Here is a 14361-nt window from a genome sequence, read left to right on the forward strand (position 1 = left end):
AAACTAAAGTCAATGATTCACACTTGAAAATCAACATCACTTGCCTGTGTGTGCACAGCTACACAACTTTACCAAACTGGTGAACTGAAAATGGAAAGGGGAAAAGTCACAGACATCTGGAGGGTGAGTCAAGTAGAACTGCATTCCACATGCATTCCAGAGCATTGCCAACAGCCTGAGCACATGCCAAATCTGAAGGTTGGAATCATCTTATGTCTTTTCAGTTATTCACACTTCAGTTCCATTTGCAGCATGGCCACAAATATTCATAAGTTTGCATCTGGGAAACAATTTAATAATAGAAAAGAACTACTTTTGTAGTATTGAGTTTTAACACTGTACTTGTCTGTTTTGTGTTACTATTTCAAAACTTGAGGTAGGCTGCTTGTGGAAGAATAAGGTCTAAGGGCTACATTTGGTGATGATTTTCTTGCTGGCAGAGTTCTGGGGTGTAGAGCATTACATGGGAAGAGACATAGTGTGTATGTGTGTCTGTCTGCCCTATTTACAAAGCTGCTAGTAGTCAGTCATGGGGACTCCACCCTAATAAACTATCTAATACAGATTATGTTCTAAAGGCTCTACCTATAAATACTCTATTTAATTCATTTGGGGGTTAAACTCTAGCCTGAGTTTGCAGGGGTGAGCCATAGTGAAAATCATGTACATCTTTCTGATAAAAAGTGATTTAAAAAAAGCTATCTATAAGATCTAGACAAATTGGATCCTTGTTTCTCATCCTGTACTAAAATCAGTTCAAAGTGAATCAAAGACCTTAATGTAAGACCCAAAACATGGAAATTACTATGAAAGCCAAGGGAAAACTTTGGAAGAGATAGGCAACAACTTTCTGAATAAGATTCCCAATGCTCAGTGAATAAGAGCAACAATTGATAAATAGAATGACATCAGATTAAAGCTTCTTCACATTGTGTTTGGAGCTGGTGACTCTTGCCTGTAACCCTAGCTACTCAGGACACTGAGCCATGGGCAAGAAAACTGAGCAAGGCAAGAGATGCTAAGTTCAAGCCCAAGTACTAGTACACACACACACACACACACACACACACACACACACACACACACACACACACACACACCCCACAATGCACTAAATACACATCAACAAAATGTCCAAAATTGAGAGAGAACAAGAAAAAAATCTGATCAAGCAGTTCATTGGACAAATACTCTATGTACTCAGAATTTATAGAGTTAAAAAAACCAAAATAATCCAATTAATAAATAACTGAACAGTTCTTAGAAGTACAAATGACTAAACATACCAGGAAATGTTCAACATCCTTAGCTGTAAAGGATGTGCAAATCAAACCAACACTGATATTCTGACTCACACAGTCAGAATGACAATCATCAAAGGAACAAATGCTGGTGAGGACTGAGTGGGGAGTTGGGGTGGGGAAGAAACCTATCTATGTTGGTGGGAATGTTAATCCAGCCAGTTTAAAAATCAGTATAGAAATTCCTCAAGAAACTAAAAATAAAACTACTGTATGATCCTGCCATACCACATTTGGACATATATTCAAAGGAATATAAATCAATATACAAGAGAGATACTTGCACACCCATGTTTATAACAGCACTGTTTACAATAGGCAAGACATGGAACTAGCCTAAGTGCCAACCAACCAATGACTAGATACATATATAGGTTGGAACCACTAAGAAGGATGGAATTATGTCATTTGCAGGAAAATGGAACTGGAGATTATCATGTTAAGGGAAATAAGCCAAGCTCAGAAAGACAAATACTGTGTTTTCACTCATACTTGGAATCTAGACCCATAAAATATATGACATGATTGTAAAATAGGGGTTTGGGGAAGCAAGGAAATCAGTAAGAAGAAGAAGAGGGTAGTGGGATGAATAAGAGAGAAATACCTATGTGAAATTCACTAAAATGGGGGAGGGAGGGAGAAGAATGTGATCCAATTACATTATACATGTTATAAATGCCACAATGAAGCCCTATGTACTAAAAAAATTCTTAAAAGTCATTTAAAATGAATGTCTGGAGTTTAGTCCAGATGATGACTCTAGTTAAACTTTTGGGCCTCATTGAAGATAAGCCAGAGAGATTACACCCCTCTCCCAGAATGCTATGCTGGTTAGGTGTGGGCCCCAGCAGATGCAATCTTCTCACACATCTCTACCCTGAGGTGGCCATCCCAACTTACCAAGAAAATTAACCTTTCCAGGCTTTTCCACGTACACAAAAATGAGTGTAGTCATACTATTTGTATAGAGAGTGTTTTTTAAATTCACAAGCATATAAAAATAATTAAGTTTTCATGAGGGATTAAATGAGATAATGCTTGTAAAATCAAGGTGCCTAGTACATAGGAATTATAAATATTTGTTAGTGTTATATGGCTACAGGATTAAAAAAAATAACCCTCTGTTACTGAATTTGCCAAAGAACTCAACAGAATTATTCGATGTCAATTTACTTGCATTTTAGTTGATTGTACTATACACATAGCCAATTACTAGGAAGATTAAAATTTCTGTGGCTAATTTTTCCTTACTATCTAAGGGGAAAAAAGGTAAGATTTCATTGAAGAGCTTAGAGAGATCTGAAGCATTATCTTAAGGGAGAAGGACAATAAAGCAGAGGGAAGAGTTTTAAATCATAGTCTGAGAGCAAATTATGAAAATTAGCATAAGAATATATCAGTTCACTGAAAAGTGAAGATCAAAAATGTGATTTGTGATTCAAGAAAACGAATGTTCATCCACTGGGAGGAGCAGACCTCGGGCTGATTACTTAACCATGTAAGAGGAGTAAGCCTCAAGGGGAACCTGCAGGTCTCCATAGAGCAGACACTTCTTCCATGTCTACCCACTTTGTCCTTCTCTTCCACATTTCCCTTCTCAGTATTTTTACCCCAAGTATAGAACAAATGTATAGGTGTGAATTGATTGAATAGATGATATACTGTCTAATATAATCTTGAAGTATTTGAGCCCTATTCAGATTGAACTTTCTGATACAAGCAGAGAAATGTGGAATAAGAAAAGCACACACAAACAAAATAGCATTAGGGTTACCCAAAAAGATGAAAAAGAAGTATGGTTAATCAGAGTACGTGAGCTCATCTCCAAGGATACAAAAAGATTACAGTATGCCTTCCTAACACCTGCGACAAGTACTGTTTGTGCAGATTTGGGAATACGTGCAAGAAGCAAGAGGACAGATGAGCAAATACTGATCACAGAACAAGCCATACTAGGGAGAGAGCCTGTAGGGTGGCATACCTCGAGAATCCTAGCCACTTTTAGGAAGCCAAGTCAGGAGGATCATGAATTTGAGGTCAGACTAGACAAGATTCCCAGATACTGTTGCAAGGGGAAAAAAAAGTTGGAGACAGAAGAGAGAAAAAGGATTGAACAGCTACGTGAATGAGCTGTGTGTTATACTGTAATGGATCTTTCCATTTCTTGGGTCCTCCATTTTGAAAGGAGAATAGAAATTCTGAAGTTAGGCTGCATTTCTAACGCTCTAGTGCTGTCTTGACTTTCTTTTACTCTCTCCCTAGACGCAAAAGAATTTAAACAAAATGTTATACAAACAGATAGTGATACGAGAGGAAGAATGGTTCTCTTTATAGACTTGTGAATTCCATGCTTTTAGAGAACTGTTCTTTTGCCTGATAAAAAGTTGCTAAACTGAACAATCAACCTCTCTTCTTTAACCAGGAAGGGCTTGCCCTTTTGCTCCTCACACCTATAATCATATAAATAAAATGCCTGATGCTTTGGCAAGTTTATTTTACTTCTTTCTACAAAGTCTATGGGAAAGAGATGTTAAAAAGTTAGCACAGAATATGCAGAGAACAGAATTTCACAGGAATACTCTGAAAGGAGCATAATGGTGATTCCACATGTCTGTTTCATTCAGCCAGATTTGCCGTTTATTTGCTGTCTCTGTTCCAGCCAACTTTCAGTGCCAACATTTTATTAAATCCAACACTATAACCAAGAGTACCAAACCATCATTGCTGCCCCTTTGGTAGGTTTTGGTCTTAGAGGAAGAACTGTTCTCTAAAATCATCCTGAGCCAACAGAGGTCAATGAGAGTATGTAAGCAGATTGAGTTGATTTATCTTCAGTTGCCAGACAGTACATTTTCCATAGGAAGTTGTTGGACCCTATGTAGGTCTGGCACATAGAACAGTTTCTTCAGTTTTTCAGTAAAGTAAGAGACAAGTAGGCTCATTGGAACGGACAAGTGATATTAGAGGGACTTTTTAGTGTGTAGCGATCATGTGTGTTGCTCCCATTTTTTGCCAACCAGGAAGAAAGTGGCCCATCAACACATTATCAAAACGTGTGATAAAACAAAAATCATCTGAAAACCAATTACAGACTACAGACAGGCAGTCAAAAGCAATTTATGGAGTCAGTTTCACTACAGGCTCACCTAAGTTTTAGTTTTCAGTTCTGGTTTTCTCACTGACCTACATTGTTTTGGCTATCAGACTTAGAGGAGACTTGGAGATCAGCTAAGGCACTTTCTGTCTCAAGAAGCACTGGTATACAAGATGAGTCACTTAAGACATTCTCTATTAGTTTCTCTATTTGCAGGACTAAGAAATATCTGTGGTTTTACAAGGTGGTGTGTTCTCGCATAACAGGTTCTTCTAATATTTTTTCTTTTAGCTCAACAAGAACCATACATTGCCTGAAGAGAAAGACCTTTTCCCAGAAAACTTGGCCTAATTTCCCCCAACTTTGTGAAATGCCTTCTCTTTGAGTTGTCATACCCCTTCAATGAGTCTGTGAGATGGCTCAGCACTTTATGTAGATCACTTGGCTACTAACTGCCTCTCCACTTGCAGTGAGCTCAAGGGCAGGCACTATGTTGGTTCACATTTGTAATTGCATTGAGCATGCTCCTAAGCACTTATGAAGTGATGGTACAATTGTTAGCTGAGTTGAAACACAACCTTTTACAAACACATTGGGCTTAAACTATCACTAGAATGACTGTGTTCTGCATTTTGACAATGAATTATAGGTACCCTGTCAGAAGTTTTAAGGATAGCTTAATTTAGAAAAAAAGAACACAATGTACATTTACAAATTGGATATCTTTCCATTTCAAATATCGTACTGCAAAAGGTCACTTTTTATTAAGTGGACAAAAAAGTAGGAAAATGACAAGAAAAGCCACCTCAGTCTTATAAGCCCAAAGCTATCTATTTAAAAAGTCAAATTAAATGATATTTTTCCTTAAAATATATTTCTGCAAACATTGTCTTTCTCTTTGTTTTCTCCAGTATCAGCTTTAGCTAAAATATATGCTTATCTTGGATAATTAAAAAAATTAACAGCTAAAAAATTTCCATCTTACAGCTAGCTCAAAAGAGACTTTTAGAAACCGCATTTTGGGAAGAAATAGTATTTTTTCAGTAGAGGATGAAAATTTATTACAGCAAACCATCTACTATAAATTAGATGTTTATTTTCCTTTAGAAAGACTGGAAAAAAATCTCCCTATTACTGCAGCCCAAATAGGCTGTCCTGCGATTCACTATTAGTACCTAATTCAGTTCAGACAGTAGATGACAATGAAAGTTGTAAGAGAGGAATTCTATGGGGAAAATCCTTTAGGAACTTTTCTACTATAGTATTAGCAATGTTTTAGGGTTTTGCTTTTCTTTTGGAAATAAAGTAAACTGATGAAATGTTAAGCATTTAGATTTTAAAAGAAACCACAAAACCATACAATAATATGAATACCTTGGTATCAGTATAAAAGTTATTTATTATAAATCAGTGATAAAAATATGCAACTCCTTCATCACAACTCAGTTCTCATTTTATCAGTGATATAAAGTCCCCAGAACAAAACACCAACAAAAATAATAATAAACCGCATATCAAGGACCAGCATGTAGCTGTTTTAAATCTTAAAAACTTGCCCTTACATTTTGTTCCATTGTTTCTGTTTCCTTACCCTGCCCTTCCCAACAGGAAAGCCAGATTCTTTGGTGTTTCAAATCTAGTTTGCGTGATGCATACATATTCCAGTCATGTCTGGCCTTCTCCAAGTTTTGATATCAATGACCTTCTATTTTTTATATTGCCAGCTATATTGTTCACTTATACGGTCATCTTATTGGCCCGTTTATGCCCAATAACTTGTATATTTTCAAAGTGTGGCTCCAGAGGCATCTGGTGTTGTGCCACAGAAAGCCAGAGTGAAATGGAAGCTAGATCCTCGGGTAAGGCAGAGAAGATGATATGAGGAGTTTTGCACTGAGAGAGTGCAATTCACAATTCACCTAGAATAGCACTGGGGCTTACCTTGTATCTGGTTTCAGATTTTCTACTGTGGAGAAGGTTTGATTTGTAAGTTGAATGGATTTGTTCTTCCCACTGAATGATCCATTTTCTCTAGATATAACTTCATATTCTGAAAAGCAGGGGAAGAAAACCCAAATATTTCTCTTCATATTACAGCTGACTTAATAGTTCTTGAAACTGATAATATACTAAAGCCCCCCACGTAAATGTGAGTAGTTTAAATTGCCATTTGAGAGACACGTTGATCTTATACATTAGCAATTTCCTAATTGCTAATGTATAAGACAGATTGGAAACTGGAACTTACCAGATGAAAAGGGTCCCAAAAGCATTAAGGAAATGGTCTATTTCCTATTTCTGCTTTCCCTGTATCAGAACAGGGGAAGGGAAAGTAACTGGTGATGAGATTATCTTGTGGTTACTTTGGAGGGAGAATCTGAATTTTGTGTGTGTGTGTCTGCTGGTGGGAAGCCTAGTTTTATGAAAGTCTTCATAGTGTGAAGGGTGTGCTTGAGCAAAAGCTATGATCAGTAGAAGCTATGTTATTATAAAGCCTCTAAGGGTCACTATAATAGTTGGGGAAAGGGCCAAGTTTGTATGTAGTGCTGCTGCAAATAATTTCTTTTAGTTTAAAGCCACATCAGTAAGTAGCAGTCAACTAAATAAACTATTGCTTCCTGATTATGTTAACTTATATCATTCCTTTATATTAAATAAAATGTCTGCCTAAATTTTACTTTCAAGCATATTTCTGTGAACTTGTTCATCCAAAAATAGCTACTTTAGAAATAAGAGAATGTAATGTACAGGTTTGTTTTGGTTTGTTCTGCTCTCAGTTTGGGCTTTCTATGGTAGACAGGACTGAAAAACTAAAAACACCAGCACTCAAAATCAGCTTCAGTAACATAAAGAAATATGGGAGCTGGGTGTCAGATAAGGGGAAATGAGCCTGCAGGACTGGCAAGTTTCTGCTATTGTACCGAGATCCAAGAGATAAGTTGAATATTAAAATAAAAGCAAAAGTAGAATTACTCAAGCAGACCTAAGGTCTTGCATTTTAAATTCTTGGAGGATTTTTAATAGTTTGTATTAAAAACCCCAAAAGGAGAATGATTTTTTTTTCTGAACAATCCAAAAGTAAAATAGAAAACATTGGCCAATATATCTGGTCACCATCAGTACTGCTGTTATTCAATCAGACGCTTTAAAAAATCTCAAACTGCCTACCAGATTTCGCTATTTTAGAAGCATATTTTGGAAGGAAAGGGAAGAAACCTAAATTGAAATAGGTCCACTTTATGTCTTTTCTTAGCAAGGGAATAATTACTAGACAAAAAGATATGTTAAAAGAATTATATGTAAAATGTAAAAAAAAAGTGTAAGTAAAATTGAATTAAAAACAAACAGAACCCATATATATATTAATTTTTTCTTTTAATTTATATTTTGGTGCTTTTTGGTGGGCTTGAACTCAAAGCCTAGAAATTGTCCCTGAGCTTTTTTGCTCCAGGCTAGAGCTCTACTACTTGAGCCACAGCCCCTCTTCTGGCTTAGTTGGAGATAGGCTTCTAGTGGGCTTTCATGCCTGGGCTAGCTTTGGACTGTGATCCTTAGATCTCAGCCTCCTGGGTAGTTAGGATTACAGGCATGAGCTACTTGCACCTGGCTCAGAACCTATATTTTAATGAAAGAGATAAACCAACCCACTGGCTTTGATTTAGTTTCATTTTTTTAATCTTTAAAATGTCAATGATATCTCTTCTCAGAGTAGCCTGTAGGGATTAAATTCAGACATTTAGAAAGCACTTAATAGCATTTTATATGATTTTGCTCAACAGTGGCACTTATATTATTGTTGCTTTTATTTCTCCTATTTCCAAGTTCTGCTTTGAAAACAGGATCACAAAACTCTAGTGATTCCAATTGTAGACTCAGGTGCTGTTTAGTCACACACACACAAAACCCCCACAACAATTTATATGAAACTCTAGTTGATTACGCATAAAAAACTCTTCAAAACTATCTTTAGAGCTGGGCACTGGTGGCTCACATCTGTATGTAATCTTAGCTACTCAGGAGCCTGAGATCTGAGGCTCGTGGTTCAAAGCCAGGCCAAGCAGGAAGGTCTGTGGGACTCTGATCTCTAATTAACCACCAGAAAACTGGAAGTGGTACTACGGTTCAAGTGGTAGAGCACTCACCTTGAGCTGAAAAGCTGAGGGACAGCGCCCAGGCCCAGAGTTCAAGCCCCACAATCGATAAAAAAAAAACCCAAAACAAAACAAAACTACTTCTGGTTTAAGACATTTCTTTTCAACCATGTAATAACCTTCTTAGTATTAAACACAGATTCTTGATACTGGAAACTTTTAATATATATCTTTTCAAATTTTCATTAGATGCAGTTTTAAAAGTTAAAGATCACCTTGAAAAAGTCAATTTTTGTAAAATGATTCTAGAAGTATCTTTTACATATGAAGACATTTAAAATTCAAAATGTCTGTCACAGTATAGCTCTTAAATATATATTTTTCTTGTGCTTTGAACTTTATCTTTCATTTTTAGTACAAGTAGGGTCCTTTTATAAGTTCACTGACATGAAAATGCTCTTATTACCAACATTAATTTTACATTTATGTTACATATTCAAATTTCCCATTTAACCTTTGTTCAGGAACAATTGATACGAATAGAAATTATTACTATTATTAAAAGTTAGCAAACTGAACCTCAGAGAGGCTAATTATGTATCCAAGTTGGATATTAACAACCTAACCAGCCTGGGATTTAAATCTATGCCATTGGAATATTACACTGAAATATCTGCTATTATTCACATGGATATATATTAGATGTATTAGATTAGCTAATTCTAGCTTGATTTATTTAACATCTTTAGGGAAAATTAAAATTCACAGGCTATTTGGCTTTAAGGAAACTAAGCCTCAGACTATCACAGGAATTCCTTATTAGGAAAGTATAAGGGTCGAGTGTATTAGATATTTCAATACATTATAGATACTCAATACTAAGAGACTGACTGACTTTTAGATATTAGAATAATATTACCAACCAGTATAGTCCCAGGTAAAGAATCAGATCTCTGGGACAAATCCCAAAGGAGTAAAGACAGTGACTTCTACTTCTCCCTCCCTGACTCAAAATCAAACTAGCTTTGCATGAGAAAGAAAAAACTTACAAAATATGCTAGAGAGAACTGTCCAGGTCACATGGTGACCTGGCTAAGGAGAAGTAAATGCTGTTTTCCCCTTTAGTCACTCAATCTCCCTACTCATTCCTCTCTTGATCTACTACTCCTTGTATACTACTGACAGTCTTCTAGTCCCCTTTACTATTCTCTGTATTAGATACATGGCAGAGGCTCATTCCAGGAACCTTAGAAAGTCAGGCAATTGGCTATGTCCTCTAGCTGATTCTGGTTGCTAGTCTTTTATTTCTACCTCTCTTCTCCTGTTTAATCCTTCTGTTCACTGGGTTGAATCAATCTGACACATAAAAAATTCAAAGAATGGCTCACGGGTTCTCATTTTCCACCCTCTTTTTTTCATATTTTTTTAGAGGAATTAGGTTGATGGTAGTATAATTTCCTGAGATGAGCAGAAAATGGCTTTGGAATGAAACACCCTACTCTCCCCTTCCAATTTCTCTAAAGACAGTTGAAATTTTTAGCCTACTTGAAAGTTTTAAGGTAATGTAGAAGTTGGGTTGGTGAATGGAAAAGTAGTTTAAATATCAGATGCAGTGGCAACTCATACATGATCTGTAGTTTTCTTGGTCATGAGAAAAAAAGATATATCTTACAGCTATGAAAAGGAGTACTAAGAGGAGACAGAAGGAGCACAATTTAAGGAAATGTAAGTTAATAGGAACCCCTAACAAAGACAAACACGACCGGCTCCCATCCCAGACAATGGGTTGTTAAGGACAGCAGAGCTCTGCTAAGACTTAGTCCTCCTCAGATACAGCTTGACTCAGGGTGCCTAACTCAAAAGATCACCAAACCTCTCACCTTAGGAACAGCCCAAGTACCATGATCTTACCAGTGACCGTGTCATTTAATGGTTTTTCCCAATCCAAGATGACAAATGAGGGGCACCCTTCCACAGTGACCACAGTGAGGTTGGTGGGTGGGTTCTGTGGTGGGCTAGTGGCATTTCCCTCCGTGGCTTCCTCCGCAGGGAACCGCTTGATGGAGTCAGTGATGGAGCAAGGCTTGTTGTCAGGCTTTGGGATATATCTCACATGAGGACCTGAGAGAGATCAAGAGACATTTAGCCTTTTTGAAACTAGTAAGGGAAGTGAAGTTGAGCTCAGAGATATTATCTGAAGACATGCAGTCTCTGAGCAGATGATATGATGACATAATAGTTATAAAATTCTGGGCTGGGAAGGTGGCTCAGTGGTAGAGCACTTGCCTTGCAAGCATGAGGCCCTGGGTTCGATTCCTCAGCACCACATAAGCAAAAAGAAAAAAAGCAGAAGTGGCACTGTGGCTCAAGTGGTAGAGCGCTAGCCTTGAGCTGAAAGCTGAGGGACAGCGCCCAGGCCCAGAGTTCAGGCCCCACGACCTGACCAAAAAAACCCCCCAAAAACAAAACTTATAGTAATAAATCTAAGAACTAATGAAGAACTAATTTTAAAGAACTCATACTTTAGAAAACATAAACCACTAGAGTCCCGAAGAAACACAAAATACCCTGAATAGAGATATGCTTATTAAAGAAAGTAAATGTATATGTAAGCATCTTCCCACAAAGAGGCCCAGATGGCTTTGCTAGTAAATATTAATAAATATTTAGGGAAGAAGCAATAGGAACTCTAAACAAACTCTTCCAGAAAATTGAAGAGGAGAGGTCAGCATTATTCTGATGGTAAATCTAGACATTATTAGAAAACTACAGAGCAATATCCCTCACCAAGATTATTCTAAATAAAATTTTAACAAATCCAACATTGTATAAAAGGAAACTATATTATTTCTTAGTGGGGGTTATCCCTGTCATTAAAAGTTAATTTAAAACTTAAAACAATGATATACTTTTATCAATTACTTAAACATATTCTATGTTACAAAATAAAAGAATCATCTTAATAAATGCAAATAAATAAAGCATAATATGGTATTGATTAATGTCAAAAATACTAGGACTGGAACAAAGCATTTTCAACTCAAAGCACTTCTGAAAAACATCTATGTGTAACACTGGACTTAATGGTGAAAGATATTTTCCCATAGGAAATTGCAAAAGACTTTATTTTATTGTCGGTCGTGGGGCTTGAACTCTGGGGCTGGGCGCTGTCCCTCAGCTCTTCAGTTCAAGGCAAGCACTCTCCCTCTTGAGCCACAGCAACACTTCATTTTCTGGTGGTTAACTGGAAATCAGAGTCTCACAGACATTCTGCCCTAGCTGGCTTTGAACTGTGATCCTCAGGTCTCAGCATCCTGAGTAGCTAGGATTACAGGAATGAGCCACTGGCACCCGGCTAGGACTTTATTATCACTATTTTTGTATAATGTTTTATTGGAAGCTCTAATGAGTTTAATCAGATAAGAAAAAAAGCATTCAAGGTGGAAAGAAAACAAAGCTTTATACTTAGATGACTTAAATCTGTGTGCAGAAAATCCCATGGTCTATAAAACAGCTGCTAGCCATAACACACATTGCAATGTTTCCAGATACAAAAATCACTGTACAAAAATCAATTTGTTTTTCTACACACTAACAATAAACAATTACAAATGGAAATAAAATAATATAATACTTTTGTGATTTTTTTGTACTATGAAAACTAGAAAACATTGGTGAGAAATATTTAAAAGATTTAAATAAATGGGAGGTACTAAAAGTCCATAGGTGAGAAGATTCAGTATTTAGCTGTGAATCTTTTCAAGTTGGCTTACAGAATCAATGTAATTTCAATCAAAATCTAAAAAAAATTTTATATAATGATAACAGCTGATTCTAAATTCCATATGATAATGGTAAGGACCCAGAATCACCAAAACACTGCACAGTGTGTATGCAGAATTGTGTTAGGATTTTAAAAGGAGCTAGCCATATGACTGAATGTTTGGATGTCACCTTTCTTTACTTTGTGTTATGATAAGAATAGGTTCTGGGTCACCATTAGTTCTTCATCCTGGGCACGAAATTGAACAACTGTGGGGTAGGGCCTAAGCCCAACTCAACAGAGGCCATCTATTTCCTGCTGCTATGAGCAGAAGCACCTCGATAAGCATGTATGGAGCTAAGCACAGCTAGTTAGCTAACCCCAATTGTCTTACAGACATGGAAAGTAAATCTTTATTATAGTAGGCTACTGAGATTTTGTAATTGTTACACAACAGTGCCTGACTAATCCACACACCAAAAAATAGTCTTGTCAAAATCAAGATTCAGAGACAAACATACCTTTGAATCTGGGCTTTCCCAGATGATCGGTTTCTCTTGTTGGGCTTGAGCTAAAGTCAGTTGTATTACCTGAGAATGAAAGACAATGTACAATCTGGCAAGAGATAAAGGAAGCTTCATGATATCATGAAAAAAGTAGCAAAAGCTAAAGATATTCAATAGTCCTCCCAGTTAAATTTCTTATAGCTTTGATTGCCTTTATTATTATTTATCTTCATTTACCATTATTGTGCCTTGCTGTAAGGTCTTATGGAATGTAATACAAAATAAATTAGTTATAATAAAATAAGTAATACTTATTACTCCATGAACATATGTGTAATTACTAAGAATAGGTGAGTTAAAAGTAGGGTTGGGTAGTTTATACCTTTTCAGGAAACCTACTTGGCACTTCAATGTCTGTTAAAGAGTATATTCCATGACAAAGTGTTAAAGCTGATTGAATATTTAAAATCAAAGGACCATATTAATTATAAAATTGTATAAAACAGAAGATCCAGAATGGAGACTATTCCCTTAATTAAAAATATTTTGTTACTTTTTCGTTTCATGAGAACTGATTAGCATACTCACCAAGCTCTTCTCCAGAGGCAGGAGCTGTTGGCTGCTTTTTATCTATCTCTGGTCTCTCTGAGGGGGTTTCAGTAGGTTTGAGTGTTGCCCTCAGGGGTGGGGAAGTTACTCGGCTTGATGAAATAATTCCTGTAATGTTGATCCAAAGTAGTAAGACTCTACAGCAGTCCTGCCAAGTTTCCTATTTATTTATTCAATAAATGTTTTTGAGTGCTTACCATGTGGCTTGGCACTATCAGCTAGCCTTGGAGAATAAACAAGACCTGGTTCTTGATAGAGATAGATGTGTAAGCCAAGGATATTGAAATATCATAGATATTGTGAAAAGCCAAGATAAGGTCACAGAGGGGACAAGAAAAGGGAGTTTATAGCTATGGGGAAAAACGAAGGGTACAGGGTGAGGAGTAGAGGAATTTCTTGATAGAGGATGTCCAATGGGAGAAGTAACTAGTAGGTAGGGATGAGAGCTGTGGTATAGTCTGAGGTTGCAGCAAGAGCTCTACATTTCTGGAAATCACATTATGTGTGTGAATCATATGGGTTGGTTTGAGGAAATCAGGGAAAATGGAATACCAAGAACTCTTTTACCAGGGATCTCAGAGAAGAATGCAATCAAATAGGTCTGAACCAATTGGTTCTGTTCTAACCACAATATGCCTCAGGACATAGAATGGAGAAGCACTGCTAAGGTTATTTGGGGAGTTAGAGAAGAGATGAAGGGTGTCTGAGTAGCTACATCTGGGGAAGGTCAGTCTATGGGGAAGTACAACTTGCAACTAGACACAAAGTGAGAAGAGGCCCAAACATAAGACAGATTTCAATCATGATTCACTAGCAAGGCCTGGCCAATCGCCTCAGTATAGTAAATTGTCCTTTTCATAGATGACTTGGAGCTTTAACCAAGTGTGGTTAAAAATAATAGTAGTTTTAAAAGTCAAAAGAAATTTCAATAATAAAACTTCTTAATTCCTGTATTCACATCACCCCAGTGGGTGGGGTGGGGAGAAGCTCTCAGTCA

At 36.8% G+C, this 14361-nt stretch overlaps 1 protein-coding gene across 1 annotated transcript in view; it reads right to left on the bottom strand.

Annotated features, from left to right (window-relative positions):
• Abi3bp (ABI family, member 3 (NESH) binding protein) overlaps window positions 1–14361 on the bottom strand; it is a 187052-nt gene that overhangs the window by 7655 nt on the left and 165036 nt on the right. Inside the window, exons 30-33 of the mRNA XM_013024095.1 lie at window positions 13344–13472; window positions 12771–12839; window positions 10398–10607; window positions 6337–6445 (exon numbers count right to left, since the gene is read on the bottom strand). Of these exons, the coding sequence (XP_012879549.1) occupies window positions 6337–6445; window positions 10398–10607; window positions 12771–12839; window positions 13344–13472 (517 nt within the window). The remainder of the gene's footprint in view (window positions 1–6336; window positions 6446–10397; window positions 10608–12770; window positions 12840–13343; window positions 13473–14361) is intronic.

This window comes from Dipodomys ordii, unplaced genomic scaffold (assembly GCF_000151885.1).
Source record: "Dipodomys ordii isolate 6190 unplaced genomic scaffold, Dord_2.0 Scaffold73, whole genome shotgun sequence".
Lineage (NCBI taxonomy): Eukaryota > Metazoa > Chordata > Mammalia > Rodentia > Heteromyidae > Dipodomys > Dipodomys ordii.